This window comes from Phyllostomus discolor, chromosome 10 (assembly GCF_004126475.2).
Source record: "Phyllostomus discolor isolate MPI-MPIP mPhyDis1 chromosome 10, mPhyDis1.pri.v3, whole genome shotgun sequence".
NCBI lineage: Eukaryota > Metazoa > Chordata > Mammalia > Chiroptera > Phyllostomidae > Phyllostomus > Phyllostomus discolor.
Window position 1 is genome coordinate 83455325 of NC_040912.2, and position 22970 is coordinate 83478294.

The 22970-nt window shown below is 37.9% G+C and overlaps 1 protein-coding gene across 4 annotated transcripts in view; it reads left to right on the plus strand.

Moving 5' to 3' along the window:
- The window catches only part of UBN2 (ubinuclein 2), an 87334-nt gene that overhangs the window by 23206 nt on the left and 41158 nt on the right, over window positions 1–22970 (plus strand). For all 4 annotated transcript variants that reach the window (XM_036010949.1, XM_036010948.1, XM_036010947.1 and 1 more), the window contains 6 exons: window positions 599–736; window positions 1402–1505; window positions 3137–3626; window positions 15430–15500; window positions 19192–19321; window positions 22732–22850. In XM_036010949.1, coding sequence (XP_035866842.1) covers window positions 599–736; window positions 1402–1505; window positions 3137–3626; window positions 15430–15500; window positions 19192–19321; window positions 22732–22850 — 1052 coding nt within the window. The remainder of the gene's footprint in view (window positions 1–598; window positions 737–1401; window positions 1506–3136; window positions 3627–15429; window positions 15501–19191; window positions 19322–22731; window positions 22851–22970) is intronic.

Sequence of the window (22970 nt, forward strand, 5' to 3'; positions counted from 1 at the left end):
CCTGGCGCGTTACGCCCCGCTCTGCTTGTCGGAGCGGGCGGCTCCTTTTCTGCTTCCCTTTAAAACATGTGCATGCTGTTTTTCTTCTAAATGCTTAAAAATTTTTCTCCACTAAAGGTTAGGGCTAAAATAAAAGAAATAACTTTGTTTTTTTTTGTTAAACATATTATGTCATAGAGGGATTTCTTTTTACCTTTGTTAATTTTTTATAATCTTATGAATAAAATTACTGATAATAAATGAAATATGTCATTTGTCTGGACTTTTAGTCATCTGTTTTAACTTGTTTCAATTTCTCATCAGAATTATTGCCATTAAGAATAGTAGCAGTGATCCTTAATTTTTCTCAGCAGAGAAAAATTTGAATGAGAATTTATTCCGTTATCCTAAAAGTGCATTTCTAATAAATACTGAATGATTAGAACTCATTTTTATTCCAGAATTAACTTTTTCCAAACTTATTTTCACAAACATCCTCATTGCTGTCAGTTTTGCAGTTAGGTTTTGAGGAAGATGCTGACATGGTGATTGAGTTTCTTTGACATACCAATAGAATTAAAGATAATAAAATGTATCTGAAACTTCTTCTTTAATCTAGTATGATGAATTAGTTCCTGCTTCTCTAACAACAAAGTATGGAGGCTTTTACATCAACACGGGCACTCTCCAGTTTCGCCAGGCTTCAGACACTGAAGAAGATGATGCTGCAGACAGCCAAAAGCACAAACCACCCAAAGTAAGTTCATTCAGAATCGCAACAGCAATGAGAGCACTCAATCAGTAGGAGACACTTTTTGAATTTTGCTTGTGCTTTACACTGTGAATATAAGGAAAAGTGAGTGCTAACCATTGTTTATTTGATTTATAATTACATGCTTTAAAGTGAAATTATGTAGTTAAGGGGACGTGATGTTTACATCAAAGTAGAATTATAGTTTTAAAATTTCTTGCTTCATAAGTGGTCTAACAATCTTCTGTTTTTGGCATACAGTTCAATTTCTAGGACATGTTAAGATTTGGTACAGAAGTGACTTTCAGTAGCCATTACTTCTCCTAAAATGTAATTTGTAACACAAATTCTATAGAATATGTACTGTTTTTTGGGTAATGGAGAGAGTGTCCCTAGAGAAGTATTCTTTGAAGTGTGGTTCAAAGACATACTTGTACCAGAATCACCAAAATGTTTGTTAAAAATATAGATTATAAGGCTGTACCCCATATAACTGAATCCAGACCAGGAGTGGGAGTGTTCATGGACCTCCAAGAATTTGCATTTTTAAGAAGCAATTCTAATGCGGACTGCAGTTTGAGAAAAACACTGCCCCAGATGCCAGACTTGCTAGCATCAGAGAAGAGCATTGAGACTTAGATAAGTGATACATTCTTTTTGTCATTTTTCAGATTCCCAAAATAAAAGAAGATGATATTGAGATTAAGAAGCGGAAGCGGAAAGAGGAAGGGGAAAAGGAGAAGAAGCCAAGGAAAAAAGTACCCAAACAGCTGGGGTATGTGAACTAAACATAAGAGAACCAGTGTCATAGTGTGACTAGCTCTCTTTTTAGAAAGATATATTTAGTATTAAATAATGTAGCTTAGCTGGGTCTAATTTAATAGAGCATTTATAAATATCAATGACCTATTAATGTATATTTTGATAATATTGTGTTAATTAGTAATTAGAAGGTTTTGTCATCTTAGAGACTCTCACTGTATATTGGATCAAGTTTAGAAATTGGTTCATTAAGTATTTTGCTTATTACAACTTTTTACCAATAAGAACCAGTTTGAAAAGATGGCATAAGCACTGAACAAATTCTTTAAATGTTTTTGTACTAAAACTAAATGTAGATGCCTGGGGATTGAGGATTGGCACTAGTCTGTGTCAGATGAGTTATGGTTGTTTTAATATTTAAAAAATCATTTATTTTATTTAGCTCTCCTTATCACTTGTGACTTTAGCTACCGATATTGCCTCTAAAAACCAAGTAGAACTTCTCAAAAACCTTACGTCATCAGGATAAAATGTTTGTATCACATAGTCATACCAATTGCCTCTACGTCTGTGTGGCTTTTTAAAAGAACTAAAGTACAGAAACTGGTGAGACGTTGGGTATTCCTCCTCTCCTTAGTAGGGGAGGTGCATCTACATTTTGGGCTGTCAGTGTCCAAAAATTTCCAGGGAGGTATTTATCCCCTCCCGAGTACGAGATTATAGTGACACCTGGGTCATTAAGAAATTGGTAGGACAAAATATGTATATAACTAATGGTTGTTTTCAATATTCATTATTTATAAGTAAGCTTCTTTGGAAATAAATACACTGCCTTTTATTGCATTTATCATTTTCTCAAATTTGTAACCTGTTCATTCAGCAGATGTTTTCCTAAATACCCATTGTGCTCCAGCACGGTTCTGGTTGTGGATGTAAGGTGTAACAGTAGATGAAACGTGGGCCTGCCTCCAAGGTACTGTAGTGCACGGAGGAGCACGGCAGCCATAGGATTCAGAAAAGGTTTCTTAGCTAGCTGATGGCCTCACACAGCTGTTCCTGGGAAGCGAAAAATGATCAGCAGGTGGTAGCAGATTCAGTAGGGTCTAGATGGACAACATGGTGATGGGTGAAGCCTCACGGATTGGTAAAGAGGATTTTGTATTTTTGTATTTTTTGGCAGTTTATAGCACGAGCCACCTGGGTTATAAGTTTGAAGGTGTACAGTGTGGGCTTCTCTGGTTGTAAGGCAGCTCTGTTCTCAGTAAAAGTACATTTTTTTACTTGGTTAATTCTTCAGGCTAGTACTTTACAGATGTGCTAAAGAATGTGAACATTCCGAGAGTAGTTAAGTGAAACTTAGTACACTTTAGTACACCTGAGTGACATTCAGTTTGTTTCCCTGTTGACTTGATTCATTTTCCTCACTCAGGTGTCCTTTTACCTATCTTTCATAAGCAACAATCCAAGATATGATGAAGATGCTATTGTAAAAGTATAATTTAATAAGAAACTTCCTCTTCTGCCTATCAAGTGATAATCTCTGCCTTTTTATTTACACCAGGCTTTAATGTTTAAATCATTAACTGATTTAACATAGCCCAATTAACATTAACATAACCTAACTGGCTCCTTTTTTCTTTACAGAGTTGTGGCTCTAAATTCACACAAGTCTGAAAAAAAGAAGAAACGGTATAAAGATTCTCTTTCTCTAGCTGCCATGATACGAAAATTTCAAAAAGAGAAGGAAGCATTAGAGAAAGACTCTAACCCCAAAGTCCCAGGGAACTTACTGACCACCTCTCTGAATAAGCCCCCCTCCGCTGCCGTAGCACTGGGAAATGATGTCTCGGACTTAAATATGAACAATGCTGATCCGGACCTCCCCATTTTTGTTAGCACAAATGAACACGAACTGTTTCAGGAAGCGGAAAGTGCCCTAAAGATTCTAGATGATATCGACTTTGACAGATTACTGGATGCTACTTCTGACGGTAGCCCCCTTTCTGAATCGGGGGGAGAGAATGGAAACACCACCCAGCCAACCTATGCCTCTCAGGTTATGCCCAAGGTGGTGCCTACGCTCCCAGAGGGTTTGCCTGTCCTTCTTGAGAAACGCATTGAAGACCTCCGTGTAGTAAGTGGAGTTACTCTTGCTTTCTTTCTTTCTTTTTTTTTTTGGCTACACTAATGAATATATTAGTTTCAGGTCTACAATGTAATGAATGATTCAACATTTATATACCTTACAACATGATTACCACACTAAGTGTAGTAATCATCCATCACTGTGCAAGTAGTAGTATAAATTGATTCTGTTCCCCTTCACCTGTTCCCCCACCTCCCTCCCTGCTGGCAACCCTTAGTTTGATCTCTGTTTCTGACTCTGTTTTTGTTTTGTTTGTTCATTTGGTTTTGTTTGTTTGTTTGTTTAAGATTCTCCATATAAGTGAAATCATATAGTATTTGACTCTCTCTGACTTTCTTCACTTAGCATAATTCCCTCTGGGTCCATCCATTTTGTTGCAAATGGCAAGATTTTATTCTTTTTTATTGCTAAGTAATATTCCTGTATATATATACACACCTCATCCCTTTTATCTTTTCCATGGACACCGGAGTTGCTTTTGTATTTTAGTGATTGTAAATAATGCTACAAAGAACATAAGGATACATTTATGTTTTTAAATTAGTGTTTTCAATTTCTTTAGATAAATAACCCAGAAGTGGAATTGCTAGGTGATACAGTAGTCCTATTTTTAGTTTTTTGAGGAATCTTCATACTCTTTTACATAGGGATTGCACTGGGTTGTACTCCCACCAGCAGTGCACAAGGGTTCCCTTATCTCAACGTCCAGCATATTTTATTTGTTAACATTTTGACAGCAGCCATTCAAACTAGTGTGCAGTGGTGTCTCATTGTGGTTTTGATTTGTACTTGATGATTAGTGATGCTGCACATCTTTATATATGTCTGTTGGCTTTCTGTATACCTTCCCTGGAGGCAGAAGGCCTATTCATGTCCTCTGCCCAGTCTTTGATCAGATTGTTTCTTTTTTTGGTATTGAGTTGTATGAATGCTTTATACATATTGCATCTTGGATATATCATTTGCGAGTATATTCCGCCATCTAGTAGGTTGTCTTTTTGTTTTGTTGATGGCATCCTTCATTGTGCAGCCTAGTTTGATGCAGGCCCGTTTGTTTATTTTTCCTTTTGTTTCCCTTGCTCTAGAGGACATAGCCAAAAAGATGTTAGCCCTGGCTGGTTGGCTCAGTTGGAGAGGCGTCCTGGACACCTCAAGGTTGTGGGTTTGACTCCCAGTTAGGGCACGAACCTAGGTTGCAGGGTTGGTCCCCGGTTGGAGTGCGTATGTGAGGGAAGCGATCAGTGTTTCTCACGTAGATGTTTTTCCTCTCTCTCCCGTCCTCCTTCCTCTTCTCTAGAATCTGTAAATTTATCCTGGGTGAGTTTACTATCTTTTGTCCTAGGAATTTTATGGTTTCAGTTCTTACACTTAAATCTTTAATCCGTCTTGAGTTTATTTTTGTATATGATGTGAGGGAGTGGTCCAGTTTCTTTTCCCCTTTTTTGCACATATCTGGGAGTTTTCCCAGCACCACTTGTTGAAGGACTGTTGTTTCTCCATTGCATATTCTTTCCTCTTTTGTCGTAGATTAATTGACCATCTAAGTGAGGGTTTATCTTTGGGTTCTGTCGTCTGTTTCATTGATCTTTGTATCTGTTTTTGTGGTAATACCACACTGTTTCGTTATGATACAGCTTTGTAATATTGTTTGAAATCCAGGAATGTGTTACCTCCAGCGTTGTGCTTTTTAAGATTGCTTTGGTTATTCATGGTCTTCTGTGGTTCCATATAAATTTTAGGATTATTTTTCCTAGTTCTGAGAAAAATATCATTGATATTTTGATAGGGATTACATGGAATCTGTAGACTGCTTTGACTAGTGTGGACCTTTTTTTTTTTTTAAGACTTTATTTATTTTTAGAGAGAGGAAGGGAGGGAGAAAGAGAGGAGGAGAAACATCAGTGTGTGGTTGCCTCTCACGCAGGCCCCCCCCCCCCCCCCCCAAACACTGGGGAACTGGCTCGAAACCCAGGCATGTGCCCTGACTGGGAATCGAACCAGCAAACCTGTTGGTTCTTAGGCCAGCACTCCATCTACCGAGCCACTCTAGTCAGGGCTAGTATGGACATTTTAATGGTATTAATCCTTCCAATTCAGGAGCATGATATATCCTTTCATTTATTTGGGTCCTCTTTAATTTCTTTCTCCAGTGTGGTATAGTTTTCAAAGTATGGATCTTTTAAATCCTTCATTAAATTTACTCCTGAGTATTTTATTGTTTGTGATGCAGTTTTGAATAGGATTATTTTCTTAATTTCTCCTTCTGGTCATTCATTATTAGTGTACGGGAATACAACAGATTTTTGTGTATTAGTTTTGTATCCTGCTACTTTACTGAATTTATTCTAATAAGTTTTTGGTGGAATCTTTAGGGTTTTCTATATATAGTATTGTCATCTGCATATAGTGACAGTTTTAGTGCTGTCTTTATAGTGTGGATACTTTATATTTCTTTCTCTTTTCTGATTGCTGTGGCTAGGACTTCCAGTACTATATTGAATAATAGTGATGAGAGTGGGCATCCTTGTCTTGCTCCTGATTTCAGAGAAAAAACTTTCAGCTTTTCACCATTAAGTTGTTAGCTATGGGTTTGTCATATATAACTTATACTGTGATGTGATGAGTTCTCTCTATACTTACTTTTTGGGAATTTTTATTGTAAATGGATGTTGAATTTTGTCAGATGGTTTTTCTGCATCTTTTGAGTTGATCATGTGATTTTTAGCCTTGGTTTTGTTGATGTGGTGCATCATGATGACATATTTGTGGATGTTGAACCATCCTGGCATCTCTGGTACATTCAAACCTCGGTTCTCAAATGCATCCCTCCTCAAACAGTTCTGTTCTCAGCCAAGTTTTCACAGGAAAAATGTCTTGGTTGTTGAACAAAACCTTGGCTCTTGAACATTTCCCATCTCGAACAATTTGAAATCAAACAGCCTTCTGGAACAAATTAAGTTGGAGAACACAGATTCCACTGCATATATCTCACTTATTGTAGTATATAATATTTTTAATGTATTGTTGAATTTGGTATGCTGGTATTTCGCTGACAGTTTTTACATCTATGTTCATCAAAGATATTGGCCTGCAATTTTTGTTCTTGTAGTATCTAATTTTGGTATTAAGAGAATGCTTGCTTGCTGTGTACAAATAGTTTGAAAGTGTCCCTTCCTCTTCAGTTTTTTAGATTAGTTTGAGGAGGATAGGTATTAATTGTTCTTTAAATGTTTGCTAAAACTCGTCTGTGAAGCTTTCTGGTCTTGGACTTATGTTGGTTGGGAGGTGTTTGATTACTGATTCAATTTTATTACTAGTAATCAGTATGTCTAGATTTTCTGTTTCCTCTTGGTTCAGTCTTGAAAGTTTGTATGTTTCTAAGATAATCTATTTCTTCCAGATTGTCCAATTTGTTGGCATATCATTGTTCATAGTATTTTTTAGTGATCCTTTGTATTTTTGTGGTGTCAGTTGTCAGTGCTCATCTTTCATTTCTGATTTTACTTATTTGGGCTCTCTTTGTCCCTTGATGAACCAGTCTGGCTCTAGGTTTGTTGATATTGTTGACTTTTCTTAGTTTCATTGATCTTACCTTTTTTTTTTAAGTCTCTAAATCATTTCTTTCTGCTATAATGTTTATCATTTCTTTTTTTCTACTTAGTTTGAGTTTTGTTTTGTTTTTTTCCTAGTTACTTAAGGTGTAAAGTTAAGTCATTTATTTGGGATCTTTCTTGTTTCTTGAGGTAGGCCTGTATAGCTACTCCACCTTAGAACTGCTTTTGCTACATCCCATAAATTTGGGGGAGTTGTGTTTTCATTTTCATTTTTCTCAAACTATTTTTGAATTTTCTCTTTAATCTGTTGGTTGTTTAGTCTCCATGTGTTTATGTTTTTTCCAATTTTTTTAAATTAAACAGATTTTTAAAATCCTTACCTGAGGACGTACTTCTTGATTTATTTAGAGAGAGTGGAGGTGGGGTGGAGAAAGAGAGGGAGAGAAACATTAATATGAGAGAGAGAAGGAAAGAGAAAAAGAGAAAGAGAAAAGCATTGATTGGTTGCCTCTCATATGTGCCCTGATCAAATGCACCCCACTGACTGAACCCACAACCTAGGCATGTGCCCCGACTAGGAATCAGTCCACTACCTTTCAGTTTGCGGAACGACGCCCAACCAGTGGAGGCACACCGGCCCCAGCTTCAGTTTTCTTCTTGTAGTTGTCTCCTAGTTTCATGCCCTTGTGGTCAGAAATAATGTTTGATATGATTTAAGTCTTCTTGAATTTATTGAGATTTGTTTTGTAGCCTAGTATGTGATCAGTTTTGGAGAATATTCCATGTGCACTTGGAAAAAATGTGTACTCTGCAGTTTTTAGATGAAATGTTCTAGGAATGTCTGTTAAGTTAAGCTGGTGTAATGTAACATTTAGTATCATTGTTTTCTATTAATTTTCTGTCTCTATGGTCTGCCTAATGATGTTAGAGGAGTATAAAGTCCACTAATCCTGCACTGCTGTTTATTTCTTCCTTTGTGCCCGTTAACATTTGCTTTGTATATTTAGGTGTTATATCTTCTTGGATTGATTCATTTATCATGTCTCTTTTTACAGTCTTCATTGTAATATCTGTTTTGTCATGTGTAAATATTGCCCCACAGCTTCGTTTTTGTTTCTTTTGCATGCAGTATCTTTTTCTGTTCCTTCCCTTGCCGTCTGTGTAGGTCTTTCGATCTGAAGAAAGTGGCTTGTGAGCAGAATATAGATGGGTCTTGTTTTTTATTCATTCAGCTACTCTGTGTCTTTGGTTTGGTTTGCAGGCCGGCACTCACGCCACTGAACCACACCAGCCAGGGCTTACCCTGTGTCTTTTGATTGGAATATTTAGTCCACTTACATTTAAAGTAATTATTGATAGGCATGTACTTATTGCCATTATGAATTGTTTTTTGTGGTTGTTTTTGTAGTTCTTTTTTGTACTTTCTTGATTTCTTTCCTTTTGTCTTACCGGTTTTCTTTAGTGTTTTCTTTGGGTTCTTTTCTCGTTATTTTTGTGGGGGGTTTGGTTTTGGTTTTGGTTTTGGTTTTGGTTTGTAATTACCACGAAGGTCATACATACCCATCTATATCTGTAGCGGTCTGTTCTAACCTGGTTGGCACTCAGGTTCAGCACATTCTAAAAGCACTTACATTTTCACACCCCCTTCCTTCCATACCATTGTTTTTTATGTCATATTTTATATTTTTTGTTTTGTTCATCTCTTACTATTAAAGTTATAGTTAATTTTGCTACTTTTGTTTTTTAGCCTCCAAATTAGCTTTTTAAGTGGCTGGGTTAATTCTATATTTGCCTTTACCTGTGACATTTTTTTCCTTCTATTTTTCTTATTTCTGATTTTGACCTTTTCTTTTATATGTGAAGAAGACCCTTTCACATTTCTTTGTGGGGTTTTTTTTTTGGTGGGGGGGTTTGAATCTTTATAGGCGTTTTATTCAGATGGCCGGCGATCTGAGAAGATGGTGGGTTCATACCCTAACAGACCATCCCTTTCACATTTCTTATAAATCCATTTTAGTGGTGATAAACTCTGTTAGTCTTTGCTTCTCTCAGAAACACTTTATCCTTCCTTCAATTCCGAATGATAACCATGCAGGGTATATATAATATTCTGTTTCCTTTCTTATCTTTTTCTTTTTAAAGACTTAATTTGTTTTTAGAGCGAGGGTAAGGGAGGGAGAAAGAGTGGGAGAGAAACATCTATCTGTTGCCTCTTGCAAGCCCCCAACTAGGGGGCCTGGCCTGCAACCCAACCAGGAACCCAAGCAGTGACATTTCAGTTTGCAGATGATGCCCAGCCCACCAATCAGGGCTGTAGGCTCCTTTCTTTTTCCACTTAAATATTTCTGGCCATTGCCTTCTGGCCTGTAAATTTCCTGCTGAGAAGTCAGCTGATAGCATAGCCTTTGCTTTTAAGCAGAAATATATATGATTATACTTACAACATGGATGCAGTTGATTGTTTTATTATGTCTCTTCACCTTATATTTTTCTGCATAGGTTTTATAAATACAGTATTCACTGGCCTATATAGTCATGTAAAGAAAATAGTTTGCCCTGGCTGATGAGGCTCAGTTGGTTGGAGCATTGTCCTGTAGACTGAAAGGTCATGGGTTCAAGGGGCAGCCAATTGATGTTTCTCTCTCACGTTGATGTTTCTCTCCCTCTCTCTCTCCCTTCCTTCTCTCCAAAATCAATAAGCATGTCCTTGGGTGAGGATTAAAAAAAAAAAAAAGAGTGGGAAGGTGGGAGCACTTAGTAACATTGCAGAAGTGTACCTGCTTGTTTTTACCAGCTAATCCTTTTCAGCCAATCAGCAGCTTTAGTAAGCATGCATTATATCCCTACTAGGATGGACTTAAGAGTGGCGGTTTTGCCATGTCACAGTTGGTCCTTCTCCAGATTGAATTAGATTCATAATTTTCTTTTGTTTAGTGCAAATTCAATTTATTGTCATGTTTTTTCATTTAATCTCAGGGAGAGATTCTTTTGACTTAAAATAGTGCCAATTAGCATGTTTATCTGAATTCGTGCCATATTTTAATCCTCTTTTTTTTCCTAATTATAAAAGTATGACTCACAATACAAAATATATTTCTTGTTTTTTTTTTAGTTTATTTATTTTTAGAGAGGGGGAAGGGTCAGAGAAGAAAAGGGAAAGAAACGTAAATTTGTGGTTGCCTTCCACATACCCTCTTATTGAGGACCTGGTCTGCAACCCAGGCACGTGCCCTGACTGGGAATCAAACTGGAGACACTTTGCTTTACAGCCTGGTGCTCAGTTCACTGAGTGACACCAGCCAGGGCACAAAATGTATTTCATACTTAGGAAAAGATTCTCCCATAAGAGAATGGAGAAGACCACTATTAAACTACTATTTATTTTTCTGGATTTTAATCCATGTATGCATTTGTAAATGTTGTATTATTATTTAAAATATTGTTAATGGAATTGTAAGTATGCACTGTTCTCCAATTTCTTCTAGGATTACAGTAATCCATTTAAATCACATTTTAAAATTTATTAACCATCTTTGTCATATTTATTTCTCTTAACTATTTCTAAGTTTTAAATATCTGATTAGGGGAGTGCAAAACTTACCTAATTTTTTTGAACAATTGGCCTGTGGATTTTATTTCTCAATTCCATTAATTTTTCTATTTTTTTCTTCTTAAATGTATTTTACTGAGGTCACAACTTACTAATTAGTTCCCCTGTACCTTTCTTTATTTTAAGGTGCTTCGTTAGGACTTAAGAGAAGTGCATTAAACTATCTCATTCCCAGTGTTTCTTAGGTTATAAGTTGTGTTTACCATTGTTTTTGCTTTAGTTGTGTGCCAGGTTGTTTGGCTGGTAAGATTCTTGATGGCTAGATCCTTGTGGTGATGCTTACAGTTTGAAGGTGCATTCCACCTTGAATTAGGTTTTGTCTGATTTTGCTATTGACTTCTATCTCTTTATTTTTGCGTGATGAAGCATTTCTCATCATTTACTTTGAACCTTTTTCAGTTTCTCTATTTTTAGTTCTTTCTCTTGCAGATAGCATATAAATGGAAATGTGTTTATTGACTTCATCTAAGTCTTTTTTCTTTCAGCAAATAATTTTTCTTACAGTTGTTATAATTGATTTTTGTTTCTGTCACTTTATTTTTATTGTCTCATTGTCTCCTGTTCTTCCTTTGTTTTAATTCTTCTGCAGTTTATTTTTTAAATCAGAGTTTTCTTTAATTAACAATGAAGACACTACAATTTGAAGTGCCAGACAGAATCAGAGGAGGGAAACAAAACAAAACAAAACAAACAAAAAAATAGCTACAACACTATAAAGAAAACTTGGAAAAGTGAAATACCTCTAAATAAAAATATATACCTGCCCTGGAACCTGTTGCATGTATACATAATACACATGTTATATGCATTTGTATGATGACCATCTTGGTGGCAGTACAGACCAGGCATTGGTCCTTTTGTACACAAATGAAGCAGCACCATGAGCAGCTCCACCATCTTAAGGTGTTAAACCAGATGGCATGTGAATTAAATGAAAAAATATATAATCTGGCCCACCCCATAGCCAAGAGGTATAAGGAAAGAGCTTTGTAAGTAAAATTGTTCCAGGACTATACTTCTAATCCAATGCAAAAGTCCTAAAAAGTTAACAAAAAATAGCACTAAATTGTCTACACAAATACTGAATTTGTCCTATCATGTGGCATATTAGTTAACATTGGGGAAATTAACCATATAAGCAAAGAGAGTATAATCTACAGTTTTGCTAATTAGAAAGTTTTTTAGTTTAATTTCCTCAACTACTCCAACTATTAAGTGTAGGTATTGCTTTCTTTTTATGGCTGAGAAACTTGAGAGGCAGGTTAAATAGCTTGAAGTCTAACTGATAAGTTGATGGAAGCAGAACTTAAAGAACCAGGGCTTACCTGACTCCAAAGTATGTGTTTTTTGCTATTCCCCAGTTGCCCCATCCCTCAAATCTTTCTAAGGTTTAAAAAGTGCTAGTGATGTGATCCAGGTTGTTTAACATGTAATTGCTAATAATAGCTGTTGTGTATTTCACAAATGCCTGTAGTGTGTACTCATTTCACTGCTGCTACGTCTGGGGTCGGTGGCTCTGGGGAGAGAGCTGAAGGGTCAGCCGCCATGATCCCTCTACTGTCATTCCCCATACGGCAGAAGCCATCTCTTTCAGGCAGAGCACTCCCTTCCAAAGTGGCAGAATGGGAAGAAGCAGTAGCACCACTGACAGGAATTACTCTGCTCCAGCCTGTGGAGCTTAAGCCAGGCTGCTGAGGAGCACAGCTGGAAGCACAATTCAGTGATTAAGCCTAATGGGAAGCCTGCAGGCTAAGGCAGATCTCTGGGAGCTCTGAGACTTAGCCCACCCTCCCTCAGGCCCACTGCTGATAAAAACCAGCTTTGGTTCGAAGTTTGGTTCTTTCTGTGGGCCCACAGGCCCAACAGAGGGAGCCACGGCTGCAATGGCTGATAGCTCCACACCAGTTGGCCAGAGCCAGTCATAGGCAGTGTCTGACATAGGTCTGCACCAGAGTCGTTGCAGATCTGCTTAACACATAGAAACAAACACAAAGAAGCAGCCAAAATGGGAAGACAAAGAAACTGGCCCCCCAAATGAAAGAACAAGAGAATTCTCCAGAAGAACTAAATGAAATAGAGGCAAGCAATTTATCAGATACAGAGTTTAGAGTGATAATTATAAGAGTGCTCAACTGCATGAAAAAAGACATAGAAACCATTAAAAAGGACCAGTCAGAAATAAAGAGTGCAATATAACTGAGATAAATAATATACTAGAAGGAATAAACAGTAGATTAGATGAAGCTAAGGATAGAATCAGTGATTTGGAAGGCAACATAGAAAAGAACACCCAACTAGAGCAGCAAAAAAATAGAAAGAATTTTAAAAATAAAGAGAGTTTAAGAATGCTTTAGGACAACAGGAAGTGTAACAACATCCACATCATAGAGATACAAGAAGGGGAAGAGTGAACCAGGAATCAAGAACCTATCTGAGGAAATAACGATGGAAAACTTACCTAACCTGGTGAAGGAAAAAAACACACAAGTCTAGGAAGTGCATAGAGTCCCAAACGAGATGGATCCAAAGAGGTCTACACCAAGACATGTCACAATTAAAATGACAAGACTAAAAGACAAGGAGAGAATCTTAAAAGCCACAAGAGAGAAACAGTTAGTTACCTACAAGGGAGCTTCCATTAGACTGTCATTTGATTTCTCAGCAGAAACATTTCAGACCAGTAGGAATTGGCATGAAATCTGTCAGGTGATGAAAAGCAAGGACCTACAGCCAGGGCTACTCTACCCAGCAGGGCTATCATTTAGAATTGAAGGAGAAAAACAGAGCTTCCCAGACAAGAAAAAGCTAAAGGAGTTTATTACCACCAAATCAGTATTACAAAAAATGTTAAAGGGTTTGCTTTAAGAAGAAGAAGAAGAAAATAAAACAGAGGCAAATAGTTGAACAATAAAATGGCAATAAATACTTATCTATCGATAAGAAAACGACACCCATATATAAGCTGTCTGCCACCTCAGAACAAAAGGTACACAAAGGCAGGACCATTGAGCTCCGTAGTTTGTGTACACTCCCTCTGCTCTGTTATATGCCATTCATTCTCATGTAATAAACTAAACCGGTTAGTAATGAGTGCTTCAGTCTTGTAAAGCTCTGTCATATTTCAAATACCAAACACTGTCATCTGTCTCTGTAGTAGTCATGCCAGGATTAATAAACACATTTGCTTCCTAACCCCTCAGTAGGAAATTGTCAATAAAAAGATTCATTTCACTTACTGATGTCTATGAATTCTCCATATTTTTTCTTTGAAATATGAGGTGGTGTTTTTTCTTTAGGAGATGAGAATTCACTTCACTAAAATGCTGGTGTCTGACAAGGGGTTTGCACATATCCTTTTATTACATCGTAACATTCTCCTAGTGGTTTAGCCTCTTGGCTGTTTTGATTCCCTTTCTCGAGGTTTAGTTTTCCTTCTGGCTTTCTTCTTCGATTTCTGCTTCCTACACACACCCAGTCTTTATCCCTTCTAAGAGTCTCTGAGGCACATCTCAGAAAGTTTCCTCTTCTATTTACAGCACATAAAATTGTCAAGTAACTTGGTAGGTGGACAGAGTCAGCACGTGATGTGCTCAGATTATTGGATCAGGCTTGATGTTTCACATCTTGTGGAAGTCAAGATAAACTATCCTTTGTGATTTCCCCAGGAAAATTTGTTTCTGGTTAGGTGATTAAAGTGACAAACATAATAATGAAAATATCCTTGAGCTCATTGAATTAATTTTGCTTATACCTTGAAAATAACCTCGGCTTATGTTTTCGTCATTGGTATGTAATTAGGTAAAACCCAGACTGGCTGCAGCAAGCCTACAGTGTTTGCAGAGGGGGCCACGGTGGCACAGTTGAAGTCAGAAAGCTTCTTGGTCTGCATCTGGGGTCTGCCATTTTGGCAATGTAACTTTGGGAACATCATATAACCCTGACAAGGTTTAGGTTCCTGGTTGTACAGTGGGGGGATAATACCAGTGTCATCAGCTGTTACTAGTTTTTCACCTGGTGATGGGTATGAAGTGTAGCATACGAGACACAGTGTAAGCAGCAATGTCTCTAGCATTGAGACAGCTGCTTTCTGTTATTTTGGAGACTACAGCAAGAACTAATAAAAGACACAAGACATTCAAAACACTGAAAAATCTTGTATTTATAATCTTGTGAATTTAAGGAGATTGAGAAAAATTCAATACAGACATAATAGGAATGGTGGACATGCTAATTTTGTTTCAGCGTTCTTTAATTGCCTCCTTATGCCAGTATTAAGTCGGGTACGGAGGATGCAAAGCAAAGGAAATTATAATCCCACCCTCAAAAAGATGATTCTTTTTTAAAAAATCAATTTTTTAGAGAGTGGGGGAAGGAGGGAGAAAGAGGGAGAGAAACATCAGTGTGTGGTTGCCTCTTGTGTGCCCCCCACCGGGGACCCGGCCCACAACCCAGACATGTGCCCTGATTGGGAATCGAACCAGTGACACTTTGGTTCGTAGGTCAGCACTCAATCCACTGAGCCTTACCAGCCAGGGCAAAGCAAAGAATATTTATTCTTTAGTAAATAAATATGGAAACAAATAATGTGTTTATTAATGGTTATATTGTCAATCTTATGTTTCTCTAGGCTGCCAAACTTTTTGATGAAGAAGGAAGGAAAAAATTCTTTACACAGGATATGAATAATATTCTTCTAGAGTAAGTACTTTTCTTGTTTGATTAAACCTTAAAAATTATTTGAACCTTAAGAATTTACTTAAAAATGTAGTAGGCCTTTGAGATACAAGTACCGAGTGACTGGCCAGTCTCATGCAATAGCTCTTCCCATTCAGCCTCCCAGCATGTTTGATGAGCTTTGTTTCTCAGGAAAATAATGCTGCTGCATTTATTGGTTCTCCAGGACCCTTTATGGTAATCAGAGCTTCCAGTATTACAACTGCCAGAGCAAGTGACCACTATATAGGTTGAATAGTATTCTAGATTTATATGTATTTTTTTTTAACTTATATGAAAATATCCTTCTGGGATAGCTCTGGTTATATTAAATTTGGTGTAATTTTCTCTTTATTTTATAGACAAGAAAAATGCGTATGAACATTTAAAGCCAAGTGGACAGCAGGGTTTAAAGAAGAAATTGTGGCTGTGGGTTAGGATAGAGTCCAGTAAGGGAGTGACAGGAGTCAGGTTAAGGAGGAGAGGGTGTGAAGACTGATTTGTGATACAGGTTATAGCTAACGTAGGGATAGTTTACACTCTTTGTTAGAGTTTGATACTAATAAAGCTGTAGAATCTAAGATTGTGATCTCGTAAGATGTATATACAAACCTATTGGCTCATAAATTTTGACCATTGGTTGTAGAAATTGAGTATATAGTTGGCTGCAAGCAGAACTGGGAAAAACAAGTGATTCTAGAGAAAGCAGCAACATTTACTATTCTCATGAAAATAACATATTGGCTTAGTAGCATCTTATAGAAACAAAAAGGTCATGTTTCTGATACTGTGATTTCGGTCTTTTAAATATATAAAGGAGGTAGTTTGTCATAAGATATAAAGGATGAATGGGTTTGTTGATTGTGAAAACTATCTTAATTAATTACAGTCTCTCATGCTGTATTACTTAAAATGTGTAAAGTCCCACGGACTTTGTGAAACGTATAACATAGTGAGCTACTGGTAAGTAGTATGGCGAATGTCTTGGTTCCATTCTTCTTTATTTTAGCCAGGGATTTTCAGATTGATTCTCTCTGCCTGGAAGTTAGGCAAATGATTCCTGTCTGTACCAGTTCCTTCTCCTAGCTCCCTGCAAACCCCAGATTCAGTAAACAGTGTAAACATCACTCCGCAGAGCTGCCCCAGATTCCATAGTCAGGGACCTGACTGGCTCTTCTTTTTCTTTCCATGTGAACTGCCTAAGTTTACTAGAGCAGATCCTTTTTGTGAGACTGAGACAGTTCTTTTTTTGTTTGTTTTACTCTTCTGTCAGAGGGAACAGCTGTTTTTCCCCTGTGAAAATTAAAAAACCATCCTTGGGAAATAACATCTCAAATAAGCAGAATTATTAACATTCCATTAACAGGCTTCTCTGTTAATTCCTCTCATGTCTATCCTAAAACAAATCCTCTAGTTTTTTGCGGCCCATCTACATTTTATTTCATAGAGTATGCTTTAGTGTTTAGTTGATTTTTTTTCTCTTCTAGTCCCTTTCTTATGTCTTCTGGCCTCTTTTATCACTTTCCTAAACCAGAATCCCTTATATCTCTGGGCTGAGTTGATCTTCTGGGGGCATGTGGTAGATTATTTGGAGTAGATTATTTCTCGTGAAGTTATCCCTGTATTGCTTCCTTACCCTGGAGAAAAGAGGAGATGACTTTGTTGGAATAGAGTAAGTATCCTTTTATGTTTTGCCTAATTGAATTTGACCTGAATCAACAAATATACAGCATGCTGGTTTGATTTCAGCCCCTATTTCCTCCTTTATACCTGAAGCAGCCATTGGTAATAAATAAAATGTTGACACTTTGCCTGTTATTCCAGTTCAGCCTGACAGTTCTGCTCAATGAGTGCTCCAGGCGGGTACTACCAACCCAACACACTTGCACAAGACCTGTGTGCCATCGCATTATCCGATGCTTCTTTAAGGAGCTCGTGAGTGAGTGGCAACTTGAATCTCAGTGAATAAACTTATCAGTTGGTCTCTGTTGGTTTCTCTCTCTGGGAAATAAAGGTTAACAAAGTGAAAGGGTTGATTGTGAACCAGAGCTTTCCTAACTCTCTTGAGGGGTTACTTTGCAACTAGAGCCAGCCCATCTGGATAAAGTAGTTATTTAGGGACAAGAGGGACAAACACACCTCTTGTCTAGTGTCAGTTAACACATCAGCAGGCTCTGAATTCTTGCTATACGATAAAGAGCTATTTGGGATTTTGAGTTTGGGTTATTGCTCCCTAACTCATTTAGTAGTTTCATTTAGTAGTTTTCAGTGGTTGATTTGGACAATATTGGTAGGATATCTGGAATACTTGAGGGAGAATCTAGGAAATTCAGTAGATTCCAGAATTCATTTGGACGTAGAGCTTTTGCTTTACTAATGTTTTAAACTGATTGAATTACAAAAAATATTTAATTTTTTAAAAAGAGGGAGTTGCTGGGGTAGGAAGATATGTCATATATCACCGATGGGGAAGTGACTATACTTCTAGAATCCTGGTGAAAAGAAAATACCATAGTAGTTATGACTGACTATTCCTCAGTAGAGAGTCTTGTTTACAAAGGTGGCTCTTGCTTCTGCTGTGGCGTCCCGTGCTGCATTTCTTGGACGCTGCTCCAGAGGCAGAGGAGAGCCTTGTGCAGATAGCAAATGTAATAGGGAAGAATGTAACAGTGTGTTTCCAGCCTGTTTACTCAACAAAACCCTGTGTTTGTTCTCTCTGTGTTAACAGCTGACGGTCCCAGTGTGTTTTCATTCATTTAGAACCTGTAGTGATCTTTTGCTCATAATTTATTGTCAGAGGTTTGAGGCCCATTCACAGCAACTTTTATGTGTAGAAATGTGCTTTTGGGTAGATTTCATGTGAGAGGAAAAGGGGCCTGTTGGAAAGAAGGAGGCAGGGCTCAAGAATGTTCACCACTTCAAGATAACCTTTGTTTCTCTGAAATAAATGTGAAAATATCTGAAATTCATACTTTTGTTGCCATGTGTTTCTAGTTGTTTCCAGATACTTCCTAGACCTTAGAAGATTAGAATTCTTAGAGAGGAAATATTAAAGTATATGTGTGAAGGATGTGTGCTTAAGACAGTCATGCACTGCTTAACAGTAGGGATACGTACATTCTGAGAACTAGGTTGTTGAACGATGTCATCGTGTGCGAACAAACCTTAACTGTCTGGTCTGTAGTGCAGGCACAATGAGGGAAACAAAGATGGGCGAAACAGTCTGCATGTGCAGCCAGAGAAGTCGGACCTCCTTTGACTCCGAAATTTTCAAACACCTCTAAGGAAAAAGTACTCTTAAGAACTCACCGAAACTGTGTCACTCACTAGTATTGTAATTGCAAGGGTTGAGTGGAGTGTGCTGTCTCTTTGAGGAAGCGCACTTTTGGTTAATAATGGAGCCCCTGTGCTTTATCCAAAAATGTAGGCTCTGCTGCTGTCATGAAGAAAATTGCTTGCCAGCTTGTTTGGGATTATATGAATTTTCCTCTTAAACTGTGCTCATCGAAATTTTCTGTATCATCACTATTTATCAATTATTTCTCCTTGAAAAATACTGTCTAGGAAATCGTGGAAATGTAAAATGAGAAAAGAATCACTTCCTTTGCCTCCTTACTTGTAGGTGCTCTAGAAAGGACCTCTGCCCTATTGATTTGTTGTTGTTGTTTTTGGTCAGCATTGAGTTACAGCTGCAGGAACTCGGCCCCGTCATCCGCAGTGGTGTCTACGCCCACCTTGAAGCTTTTGTGCCATGCAATAAGGAAACACTAGTAAAACGTCTGAGGAAGTTACACCTCAACGTCCAGGTAAGGGGGAAACAGTAGCTGCATTGGTGGTTTTACAGCCTGCAAAGAGGGTGGATTCTTTTGGGACATTTTGCATATTAATTGATTTATAGTTGTATTGGACCCCATGAAAAAGTTATTTTTCTATAATTGATAAGTTTAGTTGAGAAATAATGTTTTCTAAGGCGTAGCTTCTTGGGGCAGTAAGTTAGCCTGTTTCACAGCTAACAATTTTCCCATCATCAGATAATCTGACATATTTTTTAAAAATTTTATTTATTCTTAATGATAGAGTAAGGGAGGGAGAAAGGGAGAGAAACATCAGTGTGTGGTTGCCTCCTGGGATCCCCCAGCTGGGGACCTGGCCCACACCCCAGGCATGTGCCCTGGCTGGGAATCAAACCAGCAACCCTTTGGTTTGTAGGCCGGCACTCAATCCACTGAGCCACGCCAGCCAGGGCTAATCTGACATATTTATAAATCAATTTTCTTATTCCTAAAATGTGTCTATACAGACATTATATAGACCAGTGCAAGGAATCACACGGTTGCATGTAAATTTAAAAATTATTCAGTGTAATTTGCCCTGGCTGGCATAGCTCAGTGGATTGAGCGTGGGCTGGGAACCAAAGTGTCCCAGGTTCGATTCCCAGCCAGGGTACATTCCTGGGTTGCAGGCCATAACCCCCAGCAACCACACATTGATGTTTCTCCCTCTCTCTCTCTATCTCCCTCCCTTCCCTCTCTAAAAATAAATAAAATATTAAAAAAAATTATTCAGTGTAATTCATATTTTGCTAGATATTCCTCTCCTAAAACCCCACTAAATGCTTGTCCAAGTTGAATTCTTCCAGTGGTCAGAAACTTATTTTATTGTATCAGAATGTTCTTCCATACTTGAAGCCAAATCCAGGTGTTTTTTACTCCGTTGGTCCTAATTCTGCCTTTGAGTTCATTCACAAACCTAATCATTTGTCCACTTCATCACTTTTATGACATTTCTTATGTCCCCTTTTTCACTTCATATAAGATGATTTCCCATACCTTCTTTGTCCTGATTACTTTTCCTTTAATGGTTTGTTTGCCTGTATTGTTAAAAAAATATTAGTAACCTGCAACTAATAGAAAATAACTTTAATGAGGTTTAAGACAAGAAAAAAGGGCATTTTTTTCTATGAATAAAGGTATTTAATGGAATAAAGGGCAAGAATGCAGCCAAGAAGGATGGGAACTGATCGTTTTGATTAACTTTGTTTCTGCCTCTCTCCCCACGTCTCATATCTGTCCTTTTATGTGATTTGCAAATAAGATTGCTTGATTCTCAAGGTTTTACATTACAGAAAAGCCACACATGGAGACCGACTCAGCTCTCTCATCCCAATCCAAATTCCTGGGACCAAAAAAGTCAGATTATAATATTTTGAGCCAACCTAAACCTTTCTGGCTGGGGGTGGGGGAAGGCGGGAGTCCCATAGCGCTATATGGCTGTCCTAGGTCTACCGTGGTGTGAGGGGGAGCATCCATGTTACGTCCGGAATCACTGCACTGGGTGCCATCTGACACAGAATGCTTTAGGTCCAATACTTACGTTAATAACACACTTGAGAAACTTTAGTTCTTTCTCAATTCGAAGCAGGGTACTGAACAAGTGAAACTCATCCAAGGTCTCGGATTTTGTGTCTGTGTCTGTGCCTGAGTCCCTCAGGCACTGGCAGCGGGAGCTCACCGCTGTGAGTTCAGATGACACCGACGGGTGCCAGTACAAAACGAACCAGAAGTAGGCGAACAGCTTTTAGCACAATGTAAAATGTTTTCTTAGGAACATGTCAGGTTCGATATTTGAAGTTATTTACTCTCTGTGTTGGCTGTGAAAGAAAGGCACCTATCTTACCTTGGCTTTTCTTTACATGGTTTTATCACACATTTGTGAACATAAACATTGTATTATTTGTTTTTGCATGTTTTTTAGCTTCATAAAAATTGAGTCATACTTTTTTTCTACAGCTTGTTTTTCTTCACTCAACATTATGTACCCTCGATTTGTCTGCCTTTACATGTGGTGGTACTCCATACAGTTTTTGTTCTCCATTGTATGAGTATATCCCAATTAATTTATTCATTTTCTTGTTAATGGGTATTTAGGTTGCCCCAGGAAGATAAGCTCTGCTATGTAATCCTCAGAAACTGATCACCCAAAGTGGATGTTCACACTTTGAAACATGGGATTTTATAGCAGACATTATCATATTGCAGTAATGTTTACTAATTGGTATGCCTGAAAGAGGTAGGTGTTTATTAGTAATAATATTTGTTTTTTAATAAGGTAAATGTTATTAATAAGATAGAATATTTTAATTTGTGAAATATACCTACCATAGCATGATAATTATATTCCTAAAAGTCCTCTTACCAGAAATCACTTTTTTAAAAAATAAAAAGACTTTATTTACTTATTTTTAGAGAGGGGGGGGAGGAAGGGAGAAAGAAAGGGAGAGAAACATGGACGTGAGAATGAAACATTGATCAGGTTGCCTCTCGTACCCGCCCTGACTAGTGACCGAACTTGCAACCCAAGTATGTGCCCTGACCTGGGAACAAAGCTGCGACCTTTCCCTTTGCGGGACAGTGCCAACCAACTGGGCCACACCAGCCAGGGTCAGAAATCACATATTTAACATAGTCATGACAGTGAAGAAAAGCAAAATCTTATATTTCTGCACCTGTGACATTAAGAAAAGTATGTTTTAAATAGTTACATCTATAGTTACTTGCAAGATGAAAATAATACATTAGCTAATTAAAGCTATCAGATGCAAATTTACTTGCTTTTCTTTTTGCCCTGAACTCATATGAGGAAGAGTCTCCCAGTTTCCTTCTTCATTTTGGCCTTACCTTGCACTTTTGCTTGCAACATAAGGAACAATTACCAACAGTAAACGAGAGAACGGGGTGCCAGCCAGCATCCTGCTGGTTGTCTTCCAGACCAGACCGCGTGTGGCCGTGTTCCGCAGCAGTGTTTCTCCTTGTGGTACTGGTTCCCCATCGTAACGGGGGCTGGCTAGCGTTGGCCTGCTCCCTGTAGATTTGTTTCTCTGTGTAATCACTTGTGTGAAGTATCCATACAATGCATTGACCAAACACGGGGCATTTCCAAGAATGTAAAGGAGCACTATTAATAATTATGCTGAGGCAACAGGCAAAAACTGAGACTCTCTTGGCTCCCTGGAAGAATGGTCATGCTAATTTTATACCCTGTGTGCACTCTGAAAAGTCAGTGTTGCAGAAGAGATGTCTGTGTTTAAACATACTAACATTTCATGTCTAGCTAGAATCAGTGTCTATAACATGAATTTCATCCTTTGAAGATCTGCTTGCAAAATAAGTTTTGTTAAACATGTTTGAAAACACTTGCAGTTTGTTTTTTTTCTCAGGATGATCGTTTAAGAGAACCTCTGCAAAAACTGAAACTGGCTGTCAGCAATGTCATGCCTGAACAGCTGTTTAAATACCAGGAGGACTGCCAGGCTCGTAGTCAAGCTAAGTGTGCCAAGTATGTACTTCTTGTATTTGAACTGGCTTTTGCTTTTGAGAAATATTTTTAGACCTTAGGGGTCGGTCTTAAGTGGATTTCATCACCAAGTAGAAATCCTCATATACCACTGAAATGGTA